This window comes from Aquila chrysaetos (assembly GCF_900496995.4).
Source record: "Aquila chrysaetos chrysaetos chromosome W unlocalized genomic scaffold, bAquChr1.4 W_unloc_5, whole genome shotgun sequence".
Taxonomy (NCBI): Eukaryota; Metazoa; Chordata; class Aves; order Accipitriformes; family Accipitridae; genus Aquila; species Aquila chrysaetos.
Window position 1 is genome coordinate 342,398 of NW_024470325.1, and position 19,541 is coordinate 361,938.

The 19,541-nt window shown below is 56.9% G+C and overlaps 3 protein-coding genes across 3 annotated transcripts in view; all 3 read right to left on the reverse strand.

Annotated features, from left to right (window-relative positions):
* LOC115337612 (hydroperoxide isomerase ALOXE3-like) overlaps nucleotides 1–3,849 on the reverse strand; it is a 35,936-nt gene extending 32,087 nt beyond the window's left edge. Inside the window, exons 1-8 of the mRNA XM_030005981.2 lie at nucleotides 3,670–3,849; nucleotides 2,618–2,816; nucleotides 2,462–2,543; nucleotides 2,245–2,367; nucleotides 2,033–2,136; nucleotides 1,608–1,930; nucleotides 1,312–1,515; nucleotides 1,103–1,189 (exon numbers count right to left, since the gene is read on the reverse strand). Coding sequence (XP_029861841.1) covers nucleotides 1,103–1,189; nucleotides 1,312–1,515; nucleotides 1,608–1,930; nucleotides 2,033–2,136; nucleotides 2,245–2,367; nucleotides 2,462–2,543; nucleotides 2,618–2,816; nucleotides 3,670–3,807 — 1,260 coding nt within the window. The 5' untranslated portion in view covers nucleotides 3,808–3,849. The remainder of the gene's footprint in view (nucleotides 1–1,102; nucleotides 1,190–1,311; nucleotides 1,516–1,607; nucleotides 1,931–2,032; nucleotides 2,137–2,244; nucleotides 2,368–2,461; nucleotides 2,544–2,617; nucleotides 2,817–3,669) is intronic.
* Nucleotides 3,850–5,387: 1,538 nt separating this feature from the next.
* Nucleotides 5,388–10,688, reverse strand: LOC115337585 (E3 ubiquitin-protein ligase RNF213-like). The gene is made up of 9 exons (XM_030005960.2): nucleotides 10,664–10,688; nucleotides 10,130–10,213; nucleotides 9,547–9,715; nucleotides 9,119–9,302; nucleotides 7,879–7,956; nucleotides 7,431–7,631; nucleotides 6,923–7,012; nucleotides 6,426–6,586; nucleotides 5,388–5,935 (listed from the first exon to the last, which is right to left on the reverse strand). Exons 1-9 carry the CDS (start codon nucleotides 10,686–10,688, stop codon nucleotides 5,401–5,403), a joined length of 1,527 nt encoding a protein of 508 aa, XP_029861820.1. The 3' UTR covers nucleotides 5,388–5,400.
* LOC115337609 (E3 ubiquitin-protein ligase RNF213-like) lies at nucleotides 9,575–13,970 on the reverse strand. Its single transcript, XM_030005980.1, has 10 exons — nucleotides 13,907–13,970; nucleotides 13,552–13,586; nucleotides 12,789–12,883; nucleotides 12,454–12,604; nucleotides 12,192–12,360; nucleotides 11,742–11,833; nucleotides 11,037–11,295; nucleotides 10,696–10,831; nucleotides 10,130–10,213; nucleotides 9,575–9,715 (listed from the first exon to the last, which is right to left on the reverse strand). Exons 1-8 carry the CDS (start codon nucleotides 13,968–13,970, stop codon nucleotides 10,704–10,706), a joined length of 993 nt encoding a protein of 330 aa, XP_029861840.1. The 3' UTR covers nucleotides 9,575–9,715; nucleotides 10,130–10,213; nucleotides 10,696–10,703.
* Nucleotides 13,971–19,541: the final 5,571 nt, after the last annotated feature.

Below are 19,541 nucleotides of genomic sequence, written 5' to 3' on the forward strand. Positions count from 1 at the left end.
TACTCCACTGTCCCCAGTGCTCTCTCGTGTCCCCCAGCCCATGCTCTCTAGTGTTCCCCAGTGCTCCCAGTATAGCCCAGTGCCCCAAGAGCACAAGTACTCCCCCAGTGCTCCCAGTATACTCCAGCGACCCCAGTCCTTCCCCAGCTCTGACACGGTCTCTAGTGTCCCCCAGGTCTTCAGGGCTCCCCAGTGCTCCCAGTCTACCCCAGTGCTCACAAGTGCTCCCAGGGCACCAGTACTCCAAGTATCACCCCCCCCCTCCAGTGCTCCCAGTATACCCCAGTGCCCCCAAGTGCTCCAAGAGCACAAGTACTCTCCCAGTGGCCCCAGTATACTCCAGTGCACCCAAGTATGCCCAGTGGCCCCCAGTGCTCTCTAGTGTCCCCCATCCCATGCTCCCTAGTGTCCCCCAGTGCTCCCAGTACACCCCACTGTCCCCAGTGCTCTCTAGTGTCCCCCATCCCATCTCTCTAGTGTCCCCCAGTGCTCCCAGTATACGCCAGTGTCCCCCAGTGCTCCCAGAGCACCACTACTGCAAGTACTGCCACCCCCCAGTATCTCCCAGTATACCCCATGCTCCCCAGTGTCCCCCAGGGCCCTCTGTGCCCCCCAGTGCTCCCAGTATATGCCCAGTGGTCCCGAGTGCTCCCAGGACACCAGTAGCCCAGGTAACCCCCAGTCCTCCCCCAGTGCTCCCAGTATACTACAGCGCCCCCCAGCGCTCCCAGTAGACCCCAGTGCTCCCAGTATATGCCCAGTGGTCCCAACTGCTCCCAGGGCACAAGTAGCCCAGGTAACCCCCAGTAGCCCCCAGTGCCCCCCAGCCCTCCCAGTAGACCCCAGTGCTTCCAGTATATGCCCAGCGGTCCTGACTGTTCCCAGGACACCAGTAGCCCAGGTAACCCCCAGTACCCACCAGTGCCCCCCAGTAGACCCCAGTGCTCCCAGTACATGCCCAGTGGCCCCAACTGCTCCCAGGGCACCAGTAGCCCAGGTAACCCCCAGTACCCCCACTATACTACAGTGCCCCCAGCCCTTCCAGTAGACCCCAGTGCCCCCTCCATCATCTCCAGTAGACCCCAGTACCCCCAGAGCTCACCTTATCGATGATGCCGCCGGGGTTGATGAGGACGCTGCGGGCCAACGTGTTGATGTGCAACGTGAAATGGAAGTGGGGGATGAGGAGCTGGCGGTGGAGAACCAAGATTTTGGAGACGACCAAGCGGAACGACGACGGGTGGGAGAGGGAAACTGGGCGGTCCTGAACTAGGTGGTCCCGAACTGGGTGGTCCCGAACTGGGACCTTACCTTGAAGATGGGGTGACAGGACGGCAGTTGGCGTAGGGTGGCGACGGCGAAGACCTCGCCGAAGAGGTGGGTCCTCAGGAGGTGGGTGAGGAGCTGGTGGCTGTAGAAGTCGGCGTTGCGCACCCAAGTCTTGGCCAACAGCCAGTCCCACTCGGCGTCGCTCGGCAAAAAAACGGGGCTGGTGGGTCCCGGCGTTTGGCTGAGCTGCGGGGACGTCGCCGGCGCGGTGGGATTATCTCCGCCGCCGTCGCGGTGGAAGTCATCTCCTGGTTTTTTTGGGGTGGGAATGTCTCTACCTGGATGGCGATGGGGCGTAGGAGCCCGTCGGCGCCCTGGTGCAACAAGCAGAGCGGGGCGGCGATGTATTGTTGGCGTCCGTGGATGGTGCCGGCCGGGATGTCGTCCAACACGTCGTAGTCCACGATGAAGATCCGACCTTCTCGCATCTCCTTGTCCAGGTCGGTGCCGCCACCCAAAAAGTCGGCCACCATCTGCGGCGTCACCGGGAATTTGGCCGGCAGTGCCGCGCATTGCCGGATGACGATGGGGTTGTTGCCATTGAGGAACTGGTAGCCGAAGAAGTCGTCTTCTCGCCAGTGCGCGGCCACGTACTCGGGGACTAAAGGGGTGGCTGGATGTCAGCGCCCAACTGCCCACCCTCCACGTCGAGCCGGGGACTTCTCGGGAAGCCCTGGGTGGAGGGGACACACAAAGCACCCACCGATCTCCCTGCCCTTCGTCCGGGAGAAGATGCTGCGCATCTCATCCAGGCTTTTCCAGGAGGTGGATCTCAACAGGAACCCTGCCAGAAGGTGGGAGGTCGCTCTACGGGAGAGAGGTGGACCTCAAGCACCCACCATCCCCTTCCCTGGCACCGGTGACGTTCCTCACCCCCATCGTCCAGGTCCTCCCCAACTTTGGGGCGTCACTCACTGGAAGACGAGAAGACCGTTGAAGTTGGTGGCCCTCACGCAGGAGAACCGAACGTTGGAGTCCAGCTCGAGGACCGAGTCCACGTTGAGGCAACGGGGCCAGCCCTCGGCGAAGGTCTTCCACCTGCGGGCGGGGACGTGGGGATGGGCGCCAGCGTCACCGCTGGCCGAGCCACCCTGGCCGTGGTGGGCTTCCATCCCTATGTCCCTGCTCTTACTGGTAAGCCTCCTGCCGCTCCTTCAGCTCCCGCCGCCGATGCTCCCTGAGGATCTCCAGCTCATCGTCCGCCAGCTTCTTCCCTGGAAAGGAGAGAGGGGGGTCAAGGTTGGACCTCCTGGCTAGCAGAGGAGGATGAGGGTGGGATGTATCCTACCAGAACCCTCCCGGAATTCCACCGTGATGACCCCTTCCAGCCACTGGTAGCAAGGGAAGCGGTAGAGGGTGCCGTCAGGGGCTGTCACGCGAACGTCCTTGCAGAACCAGGCGTCCTCCAAGAAGAGCCGCCACTTGTGAAGGCGGATGAGGACGATGGGCCCCAGGTCCTGCTCGCAGCGCACGGTCAGATCCTTCTCCTGGGACGGAGGGGCAACGGCTTTGGCGGTGGGCAGCTGCCCTGGCGCGGCACCGGGAGATACGGCCACATCCCACCGGCGGCATCAGTGCTCAGGGCGTCCCCAAGGATGTCCTCAATCCCTGCCAAGACCCTTCCCACCATCCCCAGGACCCCCTTTCCTCCAACACCACCACCACCAAGACCCCTTCCCACCACCCCCCAACCACCAAGACCCCTTCCCACCATCCCTCAGGATCTTTTTCCCTCCATCGTCCCAAGACCCTTCCCACCATCCCCAGGACCCCTTTCCTCCACCACCACCAAAACCCCTTCCCACCATCCCACCCCACCAAGACCCCTTCCCACCATTCCCACCACTATCAAAACCCCTTCCCACCATCCCCACCACCACCAAGACCCCTTCCCACCATCCCCACCACCACCCAGACCCCTTCCCACCATCCCCACCACCACCAAGACCCCCTTCCCACCATCCTCCTCAAGATCTTTTTCCTCCATCGTCCTAAGACCCTTCCCACTATCCCCAGGACCCCTTTCCTCCACAAGCCCACCACCAAGACCCCTTCCCACCATCCCACCACCACCAAGACCCCTTCCCACCACCCCCACCACCACCAAGACCCCTTCCCACCATCCTCCTCAGGATCTTTGTCCTCCATCCTCCCAAGACCCTTCCCACCATCCCCAGGACCCCTTTCCTCCACCCCCCCAACACCAAGCCCTCTTCCCACCACCACCCCCTCCCTCCAAACCTTGAAGGTGACCCAGCCCTTCTCCCAACCTCTCCAACAAAACCCATGCCGGGACCCCCCAGGACAGCCCGTGCCACCGCTTCGTGTCCCCACGCTCACCGTCCCCGGCAGGAACCAGTACTTGATGGTCGTCTGGTGGCTCTCGCCACGGCTGCCCACCAAGGTGATGGAGATGGAGTTTTTGGTTCCGGCTTTGAGGATGTCGCCCGTTGCCACCTTCACCTTGTAGATGGCCATGGCGAGCTCCACCGAAGACTCACGGCAACGTCCAAGAGATGCCTTCAAAAAGCAACTGGCCGTAGGGGCGAGGGGTTTTTTTTTTTGGGGCGGAAACCCGCCGGTTTGGGTGGTTTGCGTACCGCGAGCCCCGTGGCCGTTGCACAAGCCGGGTGGCCGGTCCTTCCTTCTCAAGGGGAGATGTTATCAGATGACCGTTACTGGCCAGTATCCTGCATATCTTATCTCAACAGATGCGGCCACCGGGATATTACTCAAGCGGTGGCCACAGGCCCGTCCTGCCTCCCCAGGGCCTCCTCCGTCTCCTGCCACGTCCCTGTCCATGCCACTGTCCCCAGTTCACCGGCTGCTCAAGGAATGCCGCGGAGCAGCGGTCGTGGGGCCAGCACGGACTTCCCAAAGGAAGGTGGCGGAGCAACTAATCCTGGAAACCACTTCCAGGCACGCGATGGATGAGAAAAGCATCAGGAGGCATCGGCGTGGCCTCACCGAGGAGAAGTCACGCTCAGCCGACTCAATAAAACATCTACGATGCCAACAACTGCCGTGGGGAGAACGGTCTCCCGTTCTCCCATTTCAATGCCACCTCCCGTTAGATCCTCCTAGAGAAGCTGTTTGTAGGGGTCAGATGAGCAGCGAGGTGGGTTGTCAACCGGCAAGGTTGGAGATGACCCCAAACCGGGAGGAGCGGCTGAAATGCCCAAAGGGTCCCGCTGCCACCCAGAAAAACCAGTAAGCCGGAGAGATGGCCTGATAGGAACATCATGGGGTTACTCTCCTGGTGCTGGGACAACCCCGAGCACCAGGACATGGCGGGGACACGTGGTTGGAACGTAGTTTGATAGAAAAGGTCCTGGCAGACATCAAGTTGACCGTGAACTTGCCGCAAAGGCAGGTCACGGTGGAGGGAGGTGGTCCTTCACCTCCGTGCTGGTGAGGCAACACCTGGAGGGCTGGGCTTCCCAGTACAAGAGGGACATGGCCATACTGGAGAGAATCCAGTAAAGATGATAAAGAGACTGGAGCAGCTGGTGCCATACTCAAGGTTTTGGCTTCCGTGATCGTGGATCTACGTTGGAGAAGCCAGGTCTGTCGGGAGATGATGGGATTCATCTGACCAACTGGGACAAGGGGGTCTTCGCCAACAAGTTGGCGAAACCTCTACGGAGAGCTTGAAAGGAAACTTAGGGAAAGGCCACCGAGATGGTGACGAGACCGGAGGACCTCTCGTAGGAGAGGCTGATGGAACTGGGATGCTCCAGCCTGGAGAAGACACTGGAGAGATCTCATCCATGTCTATAAACGCCTGCGGGGAGAGGACAGAGGTTTGGGCACGGACCTCCTTCCTTCTCCAGGAAGATGGAGAGAAGGAGCTCACCGCACGGGTCAAACCCTTGACAGCGCTGGGGTATACTGGGAGCACTGGGGGGCAGCTGTGGTCTTTTTCCTGCCCCTGGCCATCTGCAGAGGCCAGTGGCCCCCTTGAGCCCCACGGTAGCCCCTGAGAAGGTCCGGTCGCACCCGTAACACCAGCCGGATCTCCTCCACCACCGTTTGAGGAACGACACGAAACCAAGACGGGTCCTTGAGCATTTAATGATGCCGGAAGGGAGAGGAAGGAATGAGGCGGGACAAGAGGCCACCGCTGATGGGCACGGAGGGGACACGGAACCACTCTCCAACCAACATCAGGGTGGTAGAGGGGCTTCCAGCTCCTCGGATCCCACTGGGGATGCGTCTGTGGGAACGGTCTCCCAAGTTCTTGCTGCGGCTCGGTACGGTTGGAGGGACAGGGACGCTTGGGATCGGAGGCCGGAGCTGCTCCCAGCAGCCCACAGGCAACTGGTGCGTTGAGCCCGGAGCTGGGATTGGGGTAGACGGTTCCTCTGCGCCCAACGGGGACAAGCCACCAGCAGGGTCGTTGCGAGAAGCGGGGCTAACGGCTGCCTTGGCTGGCCTCTCCTGGCCGTACGCGGGAACGTTGATTTGACTGGTCTTCGCAGCCGTCCTCCAGACGGAAAGGATCTTCCCGACAGGAATGCCGGGGTCCAGGGCATCCGTGAGAGTGTCCACGGTCGTGGTGGGGAATTCTTTGACTTCCAGGAAGAACATAAAGGCGTCCTTCAGCCTGTGGGGGAAGCGGAGCAGAAAGGTGAGGGGGTGGAGGCGGGATGGGTGGCCCACCAACCCCAGCAGCTAGCCACAGCCAGCGTTGGCTGTCAACAATAAGCACTGTCTTGGTCAAGGTCACTGGTCAACGGCGGCTTTCAACGGTGGCCAAGGTTACTGGTCAATGACGGCCAACGCCTCGTGCTAAAGGCCGCCCTGGGGTATCTCCAGGGGCACCAGGAGCCAATGGGGCGGCTGATGGCTGGGCAATAAGAAAAAAAACCTCTTCCCATCAGGGGTGACGTCACCTCGGGACAGCCCCCCAAGACGAGCATCTCCAAAGACAAGAGATCCACGAACACGCAACCAGGCGAGGCCTCGAGTAACCTGCCTGGGGCAGGAGGACGTGGCCCGGAGAGCTTCAGAGGTTTCTCCTCAACCAAAACCTCCCAGGAAGCCGCGACTCCTGCCGTCGCTCCAGGAGTCCCAGGATACGACCCCGGACTTACTCATGTTCGGGTTGATATCCGGACAGCGCCACCGCGATCATCTCGTGCAGCTCAATGAGGAAGAGGTCGAGGTTGGTGTTGGACAACGCGGAGGCCAAGGCTTTCGCCTCGCTTGCCTCCAGCTGCCCTTGGAACTCCTTGGGTACCAGGCAGAACGGATCCTGCGAAGACCACCAGCTTCAGCAACAGGGAGACCCCAGCACACCCTACCCAGATGGCTCTGGAGGCGACATCGGGTAGAGGAAGGAGAACCACAACCCCCCTTGCATCCTTGAACCTCCTATCGGGGCCACCAGAGAGCTTCCAAGACCCGAGCTGGTCTTGAAAGTACCCGGAGAGGGGCGGATTATCTTCCGGATGAGCCGGAGACCTTGATTTTACCCAGGGAAGGGGTGAGACAGGGATGTCAAAAACGCCGCCCGGCCGCGGCAATGTTATTTCCTTCCTCCTCCCGCGGGGGCAAACCCAATCTCCTTCCCCAGCGTCATCTCCCTCACCTGGTTCATCTGTACCAACAGCATGGACCTGCGAGCCGCCAGGACCTGCCACAGCGCCAGGATGTGCTTCAGCCGGGCGTTGGGCACCACCTGAAGAAAGGGAGGACAGAGAAACACGGGAGGACAGAGAAACACGGGAGGACAGAGAAACACGGGGGTTCATCTCCTTAGAAAGGTCCCATCCTGCCCGGTTGAAGAATCCAGGTGGGCGCATCTACAAACCCTCGGCTCCCAGATGACCGGCGTCGCCCGCAGAGGCGCCCATGGTCATCCACAGCGTGTCGGTGGACACGGCGTGAAGACCTGGCAGCGCCCAGCCAAGCTTTTAAATCCACCCGGGGGGGACCAGGACCTCTTTTGCTCGGAGCAGGAGAGCCCCAAGCCTCCACGGACACTAGACTTGGAGACCTTGGAGCACGTGAAGGTGGTGGGAGCCACGGGAGATGCAAAACCCTGTCCCTCTGGTGAAGTCACGAACGTCCACGCTTCCCACCCGCCCCTCGCTTACCGGCAGGTCCTGGAATTGTTTCGCGGCGGCGTCCATCTTCAGCTCCTGCCGGACGTATTCGGGCAGCGGGCACTCCGGGTGCCCACCTGTCACAGCCAGAAATTCGGCAGCCACCTTCAGGGTGGCCAAGGTCTTGGAGAGGGCGTTGACCGAGCGGGCTTCTTCCATGATGCGCTTCTGCTGGTTGATGCTGAGAGGCTCCTGGTAGCGAGAACAGCAAAGATGTGACCTGGAGAAAGCTGGCACCACCACGATGTCTTGCCCTCCCAGCCCGCTCATCCCTTTGGGATAGGAGAACCGGGGCCTGCCAGTTCTCCAACCCCCTGCTTGAGTTGGCTTTGGGTCTTCCCGCAAAATCTGCCCCGTCTCCGAGCCCCTGTCGTGTCACGGAACTTGAGGGGAGACCTCAGGGTTGGATGGAGAAGACGACCGGTGATCCGTTTCCTACCTGCGGCACTTGATCCCTGACTTTCATCTTGGTGGCCTGGAGGGTCCTCACGTTGTTGAGGGCAACGGATGGAGCCGTCTGGAAAGAATTTGGGATAGACGGTTACGAAAACGTGTGGACACATATTTAGCTAACGTCGGTTGCAAGAGCATTGCAAACGCCTTTAGAAGACCTCGAACAGAATAAACAAGACGACAAAAAAAGAAAGATGATAATAAAGCCAATTAGAACACAGGCGTGCACTCCACGATAAAGGGAACTTGGCACAAAAAAAACTCAATTGGCAGTTTATCTCAACCAATTAGACTGAGACAAACTTTGCATGTTTAAGTTGGTATAGCCAATTATATCTTACGTTTATGCGCGTGTACAGAGTTGGTATAGCCAATTATATCTTACGTTTATGCGCGTGTACAGTGACTTTGCAGAATATGTGACTGTAAATACGTGTTTTTTAGCAATAAAGGGTCATCTGCTTTCAACTTCACAGGCGTCCGTCTACTTCAGTCTCCTCAAAAATGCCTGGCGTCACTTAACGGGGGCTGGCAGAGAAGCTCAGCTGGGCAGATTTGAGTCCGTGGGATGTCCCCCACGGTTCTGCCGGAGGTGGTTGACGACCTCCTGAGGCCACTGCGGGGTTGTGGAGACCAGCAGAGGTCCCCGATGGCTGGAAGAAGGCACCTCCATGAAGGAGGACCAAAAGGTCCTGGGAACGGCCAGCGTGGACTCATCTCCACCTTTAGGACAGCACACACGCCCCAGTTGCCGCAGGACAGCCTGGTTCGTGCGTCCTCAAGTCTCCTTCTCCCACCAGCTCCGGGCTTCATTTTCACAGAACGGAGACCAGCAGCCCCAGCCAGAAGAGATTGAACCACCTTGGAGGAGCACGAGTCCCGCTTTGGACCATACATAACCCTGGAAGATGCCTCCTGAAGTTCTTCGAACAGCCACCAAACTCCTCCCTCCTTCTCAAAGAAACCAGGTTGGCTTCCCCTTCACAAAAGACAAGGCTGTAGGTCCTCGCGCTACCTTTCAGGCCACCATTTCCCGACCGCAGAAGCGGTTTCTGGCCGCGGCACTCCTTCAAAACCCGAGGAGCAGAGACAGATGCACAGCAGGCACCTGCCAACGTCTTCAGTTGAGTCTGCCGACTCCAGAAAGGCACGGAGAAGAGGCTGGAAGCAGACCCCAACCCCACTGCTGAGCTGGGACGACACAACTCGGCCAGCGCTGAGCTCACCTGAGCCTTGATAAGGGGCTTTCCGCTGATGAAACGATGAACCACTTGCCGCTGGAGCATCTGGAAGTCGAAGTAAGGGTCCTCTTGGTGCCGTCTTCGTCGATCTCGTACTGCAAGTTGGTAAGCGCCATGGTCACCAGATCGCTCTTGGTTATGGCCAGCACGGAGGAGGGTTTCACCTCTTCTGCAGAGATGGACCTGGGAGAGAAAAGGTTGCCCCGTGCGGTTACGGGACCTCTCGCCTCATCCTACCCCGCCACCGAGGACCCGCTTTTGCCGAACGCCAAGCCACCGGGACCTTGCGACGGCATCGTCCGGCCGCCACAGCTCCGCCGCGAGTCCCGCGCCGGTCCCGAAAACCTCTCGTGGAGCTTTTACGGAGGGTGGAGGAGACGGACGAGCGCTGGGGTGAACGGCTGGAGACCTACCGTTGCCTCTCCCTGGTGACCTGCGCCGCCGTGTCGATGCAGTTGTTCTGCAGCTGGATGAGGAACGTGGTCACCAGGTGGCTGATGGACGGTTGGGTGGGGAGGAGGTGAAGGACGGCGGTGTTGACGTTGATGTCGTTCGGCGAGAGGTCTGGCAGGACGGTGATGCCTGGAAAAGGGTGGAACTGGCTTGTACGGATTCCCGGGGGTTTTTTTTATTAGGTTTTGTATTCTTTTATTTTGGGGTTTAGCTTTCTTTTATTTTGGGGTTTTGCTTTCTTTTATTTTGGGGTTTAGCTTTCTTTTATTTTGGGGTTTAGCTTTCTTTTATTTTGGGGTTTAGCTTTCTTTTATTATTGGGTTTTGCTTTCTTTTATTATTGGGTTTTGCCTTTTTTCTATTAGGTTTTGCTTTTTTTTTATTAGGTTTTGCATTTTCAGAAGGGCTTTTAGCAGGTGGAAAGCAAGCAAGCTCAGTGGTTTTGCTAGGAAGGGTCACGGCAGAAAGCAGCTCAGCTTCGGAGCACCTCCAGAAGAAACAGCCAAGGAAAGAGGGACGTGACGTCCCAGGGATTTCCACATACCTGAGCTGGCCGGGTTCATCTTAATATTGCTCCAAACTTTCTTGATCGTCTCTATAGCTCTGCTGAAAGCCAAACGCTGGTCCTCTGCGGACACGGAGAGAGGAGAAAACGGCCCCAATCAAGGCATCCTCCCAGGAGACACGGCAGGTGGAAGGATGTCTCCCAACAGACACATCACACGAGGTGTCGGACCAACGCCGCGCGGGCTTCGAGCCAGCACGAGATCACGTATGACATCACCCAACCGGGCACCATGACTTAAGAGCTGAAAAGCCTGTCTCGCCCATCTCGCTCGCTCACAGCAGCACAACCTCATCAAGCACCAAACGCCTCAGGAGAAAGGATCTGCCCTGGATCTGTCTCAACGCCTCAGACCTCCGACCCTCTCCTAAATTTCCTCCCCCCCCCCCCGCCAAAACTGCTCCTGCAGAGGCCCCCCCCAGCCTCGACAGGCTGCTTTTGGCTCCACCGCGCAAACTACGGCAGCAGCTTCTCAGCAGAGCATCTGGGTGCCGAGGGGTGTCTAACGCCCACGTCCCAAGGCACTGCGGAATTCCATGTTGCACCTGAAAGTTCAGGCTGGTCCAGGAATTGCCGGACTGTGTACTTTTCCCCTTTGTGGCTGTTTTGGAAGAAGTGGATCAGGGAGTTCTGCAGACGGAAAATGTCGGGCAGGTGTCGGACGTGGGAGATGTTCTCCAGCTGGAAGAGAAAATTCGGCGTGATTCAAGGGACTGGGATCCCAGCTGGCACTGCAAAGTATTCTGGAGGAGGACCTTGTCTTGCTTGGATGCTCCAAAGAAACACAACGGGGGGAAAAAAAGTTACCCCGGTGCCTCACGGACACCAACCAGGCTGAAATTTACCGCATCTGCTTTGGTGTAGAGGGGATGTTCCCACAGCTAACCTTCGAGAGGAGCTTCCAGTAGAATGGGGTATGGATTTCCAGCGCCTCCTCTATCTTCCTGCTGCAGGAAATGCATCAGGGTCTGGATGGTCATCTTCTGTTCAAATCTCCACATGCAGGGCTGGTTGATCAACCCTGCCTTGGCAGGTCTTGGAAAGGTGGTGTCTGGGCCGTAAGCTATTTTCAGGAGGACGCTGGAGCCATGGGGACCTTCGTTCATCCTCTGCTCCTTGACAGAATTAAGGGTCTGCTCCAATTCCTGCAAGAAACCAAGGGTTGTTAGGAGCCACCCCTGGTTACCCAAGCAGCCTGAGGGGATTCACGGGGTCTTAAGGCAAAAAAAAAAAGCAACGAGGGCTCTGTGGGGGGGGCGCGATGAGAACTTGCCACCACAGGGACAAGAACAGAAATTCCCGGGGAGAAACCCACAGGTGGTTTTCTCCAAGGCAAGAAACCCATCCTGTTTCCAAGGAGGATCTGAACTGGCATAGAAAAAGCATCCCAAAAGCCACCTCTCTGCAGGAGCAGAGCAGGAGACCGCACCAGCACAAGCTCCCAGTTCAAAGGAGAGGGGACAAACCTCTTTTTTCTTCCACGCGGGAATGCCCTGAGCTCAGCAGATATCCCTGGACACGGACGCGACCGCCGGCAAAGCGGTGCTTTGGGTACGCAATAGCCGCGAGCAGCAGCCGGGCGCAGGCGTACCTGGAAGAAGGGCTGAGCCAGGGCTTTGAAGGAGGTTTCCCATTCTTCTCGGTCCTTTTTCTCACGCAGGACGCTCAAGGCTGCGCTCTCATCTGTCGAAGACGCAAAGAAAAGAGGGCGAGCTTTTACCCTGTAGGCCCTGGGTCTGCCCAGAGCTTTGCCGGGTTTCTTGACGGCGAGGAGTAAGAAGATGGAGAAATAAGAGGAACCGAGAGTGGAAGGGATGACATGGACGCCTCCTCGGAGCAAACTATCTCCCAATCTCTTCATGCCCTCAAGCTGGTTTGGCCCGAGTGCTTTGAATGAGCTCACTGCCCTCCCTGTCTTCTCACCGGTTTCCCGGGATGGAGACTGTCCCAGGAAGAAGGAACCAATGACGCTAGTCCCGGTTAAAACCCGACCACCGCAAGCCCGCTGGTGACCTCCCGGAGCTCCCCAGCATCTCTCTACCTGCTAGGCTGTCGTTGCTCAGGTGCCGTAGAAACAGATGGACAGTCAACACGGCGTCCTCCGTGTTCCTGCCGAGCGCTTCTGCCAGGCACGCCACATCTTTCCGAAGGTGGCCCCAGAAGAACTCTTCCACGTCCTCTGGTTGCTCTTTCATCAGGTCTCGAATTGCCTGGAAGACGGAGCAGGTTCCTCCGTTAGGCTCTCAGGAACGTCCCCCTCCCAAGCGAGGCCGAAGGCTCCTCACGGCGTGGTGGTGGCTCACCTGTTTGTCCGCATGGATCCCCAGCAGGAGGGACGAATGGAGCAGAGCTCTCACGAGACCCACGCAGGCAGGAGACAGGCACCTCTCCAGCTCGTTTCTCCGCGAGCCAGGGCTCTCCAGGACGTACCCTTTCTCCGTTTTGTCCTTGGTGCTGCATTCAGAACGAGCAATTACCCACCACGTCTTTTCCTAGGTCCCGCGATGGGACCGCGGGATGCAGAGACTTTTGTTTTGGCCAACCAACGGCATTTTCCCCGTGCCCGCGGCTCTGCGGGAGGGTTAGGTGGATGGGTGAAGCCCTCTGGGGTGCTTTGGAGCCAGGAGGGTTGACTTACATTTCCTTCTGCGTGAAGCCTGCCTCAGGTTTGTGGTTAGCTCCCCCGACGATGGCGCCACATTTGCATTTCTTCATTTCCATGGGAAGCCCACACTGTGTTTGGACACACGAGGAGGGGGTTGGAAGCTCAGCCAGGTGCTGGAGGGCATCTAGCAAAAGCTGAGGGCACCCAGGTGGCTTCCACGTCCTCCAACCTGGTTTTCTACACGAGGGCATTGCAACGGCTAACGAGAGGCAGGAGGAGACGCCTGCCCACGAGCAAACATCTCCAGTCCAACCAGGTTCCTTCCTACAGCCAGCAGGACACGTCTAGGCATCAATTCTGGGGGGGTGAGACTAATGAAGAGCTGGAAGCACCCGCTCCACTCCACTGCTCCCACAGGGAGACACAAATCCCAGCTCCGTTTAGCCTAGCACCTCGCTGGGAGATGAACCCAACCGGCTTGGAGAAGAACCCATGCGGCTTCTGAGCCTTGCAGCTGCTCTTGCAGCTAAAGGACCACTTGACAGAGCAGTGACGCCGGAGTCCACATTCAGAGGGGAGCAGGGGGGCAGGAGGAGCGTCTATAGAGACCACCTGGTAGAAACAGCCAGCCAAGAGGCCGAGACGCGTTTCAAGACGGCGCAAAGGGGACGGGCAGCTCTGGGAGCCAGGAGAAGAGCCGAGAAGCTCATCCCGAGCCTGGCTTTTTCCCCACGGAGGCGACAAGAGAAGCGCAAGACAGAGCTGCAAAGACCGTCAGCCACAAGGAGACACTTACGTGGGTGACGATCCAGTACGAGCCGCACCGACAAGCTACGTGTGAAAAGAGGATACGGTCAGTCAGTCATCTCCCGCAACGACCTCCGCGATGGGAACGTGGCCAGAAGCTCTCCAAGAGGGCGACAGGCCTGGTTCTCACCTCCCGACATCCAACCCGACCATGCGCCTCTCACAGAGCTTGTCAAAAAGGGACCCAAAAGTTGCTCCGCCCAGGTGAAGATCATGAAGGACTCAACAGAAGGACAGAGGCGGCCTTCAGGAGTCTTCAATCCCTTCCCTCCATCCCCCCGGCCGATCAGTTGCTGACGGATCCCCTACACGCACAGGAGTGGCAAGATTCCCCCAGTACTTACTCCAAATCTTTTCCGATGTGCCGATTTTCCAGTTCCCCTCATCAAAAAGCAGGTCTCCAGGCATGGTGGAAGGTAGGAGCCCTTGGAAAGGAAAGGCAATAGAAAACGAGGCGTGGGGTAACCGTCGTCCTAGCTCGCTTGCCACCGATCTGAGGAGCAGTTCTGCTTCTAAAGCAAGGAGCAGGGAGGAAGGGTCCTCCCGCACGGCCGCTGGCATCAGGCAGAAATTTCTGGTGAGGGAATGGGGATCAAGCGAGGGAGCAAGGTCCATCAGACAGGGAGACATGAGGCTGAAACGACCAGACGTGAGCGAAGTCCCCAGTTATTCATGAGTTTTGATTCCGGAACTGAATACGCCATGGGCCAAACATGGCCTCGATGGGAAGGGAGAGGATCCAGAGGTTCCACCGAACCTCCAAGAAAACTTCGCTTCCAGGAAAAGCAGCGCGATGTCCTGGTTGCTTCCTGCAGCCCTCAAATAACGGGAACAACTCGTGCACGGAGAGACCCTCATGCACGGACAGACCCAAGGGGAAGCCCAGCTCAGGAACGAGCATCTCCACCCTCATCGGAGTGATGGAAGACCTTTGGCAGAAGGAGGACGCTCGGGTTGGGCTTCAAACCACCTAATCCCCACTAACGAAGCTCCGCCAGGCCCCCAGCAGCCCTTGAGTCAGCAGAGAGACAGGCATCTCCCGTAAACCATCCATCTCATCCACATTTGAAGTAGAGACCAGGACGGATGGTCGCAGTTATTTCTCAGCGCAAGGAACGAGAAGGAAGAGGGAAAAACCATCTACAGGACAACAAGCTGACCAAAACAAAGCCTGTCTGCCGGGAAATATTGCACCAGGACAGTGGGTTGGAGAGCGCTGCACACCTCAGCCTTGCGACTCACCTTCACCACGTCAGGCTTGAAGCAGATGTTCCTGAAGAGGTGAGTGACGCGGCTCGGGAACAAGACCAGAACGAGCGCAGCGTGGAAGACCAGCTCCAGCAGGCCTGGGTCTTCGCTGTCACCCAACGCATCCATGATCTTCCTCAGTTTGTCTTCCAGCAGCTCATCTGGGACGGACGGCAACCGGAGGATGTTCTCCATTTGTCGCAGGACAGGCTACAAAAGCCGAAACAAAACAAGATGTAAGCAAAGGCAAGCAGCGCGGCGCTTCGCCGTGAGGGGTCTTCTGGGTTCCCCGCGGAGTTTCAGCGTCCACGCAAAGTCCCGTCTGTGTCTCCCGGCAGCAGGGAGCTGCCGCAGCTCTCCATCAACGCAGATGGAAACCTCCTGTTTCCAGGAGGTTCCAGACTGACCAACAACGGTTCCAGACCGAAACCCGCGGAAACCTCCTGTTGGAGATTCAACCAATACTCACAGTCAAGCTCTGGTTTTCTGTGGAATCTTTAATTTTTAGCTGGTTTTGGGCTTTGTCCAGCACCGAAAACATCTGTGTTGTATTTGACCAGGTGCTTCTGTCCTGAAAAATACCGATGCGCATTGTTATCCCAAGAAGCAAGTGGAAGAAGAGGAAGTTGACTGCACCCTACGAGGGCCTGTCGTTCTCCTCAGCTGGAAGGGAGCCCCACGAGTCCATTTTACAGGGCTCAAGCTCGGCAAATCCCACCCCCTCAGCTCTGCTTCGGCACAAGGCTCTTCAGAAATAACCCACCTGCGAAATTTCTACCCCTTGGGGTAAAATCCACTTCTCCACCTGGAGGATCTTCCACATGGAGCTGAGCCCACAGATGTCACAGAGATTCCTGATGAGGAACACCTGAGGCCACGGAGTCTGAGCCTTCGCAACCAGCCGCTTCATCGCGTTCACCAGGTCTTGCTCTTTCTCGTTCCCCTCGGCAGCGGGTGCGTTGGGGTCTGCAGCTGGAAAGCAGGTTTCTCGTTATGCCCGGTCCCCAGTGCCGGCATGTCCTTCACCAACGCAGCCCCTACAGCTCTTTAGGCTGTGGTAGGACCTCAGGTGCAGCAGGATCTTCTCCCCACAGGTTGAAGCATGGCTTCAAGCCAACGTACAGAGGGTCCCTTAATACAGAGGGTCCCTTAATACGTCGGGAAATACTCGGGAGAACACAGCAAGTCTGGGGACTGAAGAGCTGGGAAGTTTGTCCAAAACAACTTCAATTTTCATAAAAACAGTCATTTTCCAGCAAAAACCTCCAAGGCGAGACCTTTTTGGGGGCTTGTTCTAGACCTGCTTAGGGGTAGGCACAGTTCTCATGGTACGCTAAGCAAAAGAACTCACCGGAAAGCATTTGTCTGCCAAGCACAGCGGCCACGTGGCTGATGGAGAGCCGGAGCTGAGCGATGAACTGGAGCGTGTTAATTCTTGAGACGTCGGGCTCGCAGAAAGCAGATAGGTCTGCGGTGGAGAGGCAGTTTTCAGCAAGCTGGGTGACGTCTTCTTCAGAAGATGGATACATAAAATCCTGCTCGAGAGAGACAGACAATTTTTAAGAGCCTGAAGGTGTGTTATAACTGAGCAGCTCCTCCTTCTTCCTTGTGCCTTCTCCTCATCTTTAAGGTGAGCTCCTCCTTTGGTTCCTCATCCATAAAAACATGTGGAGAGGGGGTAATTAATGTGATTAATAGGTTTTAGCTGGGGTGGTGGTGTGACGGTCTGACAAATTATAGTTAATGTCTCAAACATTCTTTAAAGAACTTTGGTGGAGAAAACGGCCTCTGTAAAAATGCTGGAGTTTTGTGAACAGGACAATGTGGCCGGAGAAGAGGGCCCCCCGGAGGGTGGGACCGCGCTTCTCCAAAGCCGCAATTCCTTATCTTAAGTGACCAGGAGGAGGAGCACAGCATATGCGCCTGGAGGAGGAGGCCCCATGGAAGATGGGACTGTGCTTCTATCTTAAGCGGTCATGCCAGCAGAAAAAGAGAGGCAACTCCGCAATGAATCCCCCCCCAAAGCTCTCCAACCGATTCCAGAGAACCCCGGGAATGGGACTGCGCATGTCGAGACCATCGACTAACACGCTATAAAAGAAGGGAGAACGAGTTCTCAGTGCGCACCCTCTGGAACTGGATCTCTACACTGGCTGGACCAACGCTGGACCCAGGACTGGTGAAACCCTTTCCTTCTCTCTTTCCTTCTTTTTCTTTCTTTCTTTCTCTCTCTCCCTCTTTTCCTTCTCTCTTTTCCACAGTCCCTACACCTCATCCTTTTAAACATAAACCGTTGACCAAGTCTGAGACTAGGAGTGGATCTAGCCGCCCCTGGGCTCCTCTTTGAGAAGGAGTCCAGAAAGCAAGAGGGTCTGCTCTGAATCTCGTGACTCAACAGGAGGGCTCTCCTTCTGACACAGTTTCATGTTCCTTTTTCCATTTCATTTTTCTATACTTCCCTTCTCAAACAGCAGCTTAATGACATGTTGAAAGGTTCATATTGATAAGTTCACATGTACTTGGACAAAGTTAGCTAGGTTGAATAAATGTTGATTGTTGTTCGAACTCCCCTGGTGTCGTTTCACCTTAATTCTGACAAAGGAAATCCACGAACCTGAGTCGCTCCAACTTTGGGACGTGACAGGTGGCTCCAAGTTACGGTGTCCGTTGGGATTCTCAGCGCATCCCAACCCGCACTTACCTCCAGACAATGCACCACCATGAAGTAGAAATGGTCCCTGTTACTTTGGTTGGATATTATCTTCTCCTCCATCTGGGACAGGTATTCTTCCAAGTGAACCTTGACATTGTTGAACCTAGGGCGGAAAAGGACACAGAGCATCAGCGTCCGTGTAGCCGAGGGGTTTGGCAGCGGGGTTTTGGGAACAACCTCAGGGCTGACCCGCATCGCAGCAGCAGCTTCAGGAGGGAGGACTGGACGGTAGGACTAGTGTCCATGCACTCTTCGAAGGGCGACAACTCGCTTTTTGGCTTGTACACTAGGAAGGAAGAGCGACATCCGTTATTTGACTTCCAAGAGCGCGCGGTCGGACCCGGGTAGAGCGGAATCAAGCTTTTTTACCCCTTTTCCCCGCCTGATGCTCGGGGCTGGGTTTGCAAGCCACAAACTGTATCAGTCGCTGAATGATTTCGGCAGACGGTGCCTCTCTGTCTCCCAAAAAGTACATGGCGATGAACTCAACGAAGAAGGAATTGCATTTCCTCCTGAATTTGTTGTGACAGGCAACAGCTTCCCTGGAGGAAAGAAGAAAACCAAGACTCATGGTCAGCCTCCAACCAAGGAAAAGAAACAACGTCCCTCCCTCTGCTGAGCACAGGACCAAAACCAGGGAGACAAGATGGCCATTTGTTCAGGCACCAGCATCTTCTGTCTCAATATTTAACACGAAGACACTGGATGCAGGCAGGTTTTTGCCGGCGCCGGGATACCTTGTGGCCTCTGAAGCCATGGGTGTGTAATCCTCCGGGAATTCCTCCTTGCAGATCTTACACTGCTTGTTCGTCCACTCCAGGATGCAGCGAGTGCAGAAGATGTGGCTGCAGGGCAGCTCGGCCGGGTCTGTGATCTCCCGCAGGCAGCTCTTGCATTCCTTCACACCTTTCCTGAGAAATATCACGAAAAGAAGCAGCAGTTCAGTGCTGCTGCCAGATTTGAGGAGGAGTGCGGGCCGGCTCCTGCCTAACGTACACCCTGGGGTGGGGACGAAGCCGGATGGGCGCTTTGGCCTAGCCTAGAGAGTAGAGAAGTAGAGAACCAGGGTGACCCCACCACCGCTTCAAGAACCAGCAGCTTCTAAGCTGCCCGAGGACCATCCCGTCTCGGAGAGGCAACAGTCCGTGGTGAGGACGGCTGGGTGAAGGGGATGGAGAGCCTGGGTGCTCAGGGGAGCCGGTTTCTTTGGCAGCACGCCTACGAGAAGTTCCTCCAGAGACGATTCGTCACCTCCAAGACAGGTTCTCGCCCCTCGGCTTCAGCAGCGCGGCCTCCCTTTGGCCCAACGAGGTCCACCCCTAGTGCTGACATATTTCCCCCACCCTTTACAAACATCGCGTCGATGGATAAGGACCCCAAAGCCAACTTTTTTTCAGCTCGGACTTACACCAGATACACAACATCAGCATTCTCGTTGCATTTCTTCAGCACTTTTGTCACCAAATCAAAAGTCTTCTCCGGCTCAAATCGCTGGCTCGCGTAGAGGCGCTGCAAAAAGACAAACACGCGGCGCAAGTTCAGCAGAGACACCTCTCTGGTACGCGGAGGACAAACATTATGGGATGTCAGTGCTGCAGGGACACAGGGTTAGACGGCAGAATTAAGCAGATCCAAGTATGGATGTCTCTGCCCGGACCACTGAGGGTAAGCGACCGGGATCAACCCTTTAAATTCTGAAGGAAGCCTTCCTTGATTCCGAATCCTCATTTTGGATTCTGAATCCAAGTAGCGTTTGTCCCCTGGATGGTGTTTCCAGCCTTCTCCCATTCCTAAGCCCTCCCTATGGCTGGGATCAGACGTCTCCTGGAAAAGAAGAGCCCTCCCAAGCTTCACAGCCAGGAGCTGCCCCAGGAAACACCTACGTTCCAGAGGAAGATGAACTGCTTCACCACCAGCCTCAGGAGTTTCTCCTCTATTTGTGTCTCGTTGTGCAGCAGGTGGTCAATCAACATGTAGACAATGTTGGTGCAGGTCCAGCGATGTCTGTAAAACATACA

Coding starts and splice junctions, on each gene's coding strand:
- LOC115337585 (XM_030005960.2), bottom strand. CDS start 10,688: ATGGAATTCCGCAGTGCCTTGGGAC. Junction 9,716..10,129: donor GATGAACCCGGCCAGCTCAG/GTATGTGGAAAT, acceptor ACCCTTTTCCAG/GCATCACCGTCCTGCCAGAC. Junction 7,957..9,118: donor AGCCCCTTATCAAGGCTCAG/GTGAGCTCAGCG, acceptor AATTCTTTCCAG/ACGGCTCCATCCGTTGCCCT.
- LOC115337609 (XM_030005980.1), bottom strand. CDS start 13,970: ATGCCTGGAGACCTGCTTTTTGATGAGGGGAACTGGAAAATCGGCACA. Junction 11,834..12,191: donor GAGCAACGACAGCCTAGCAG/GTAGAGAGATGC, acceptor CGTCTTCGACAG/ATGAGAGCGCAGCCTTGAGC. Junction 11,296..11,741: donor TGGCTCAGCCCTTCTTCCAG/GTACGCCTGCGC, acceptor GGTTTCTTGCAG/GAATTGGAGCAGACCCTTAA.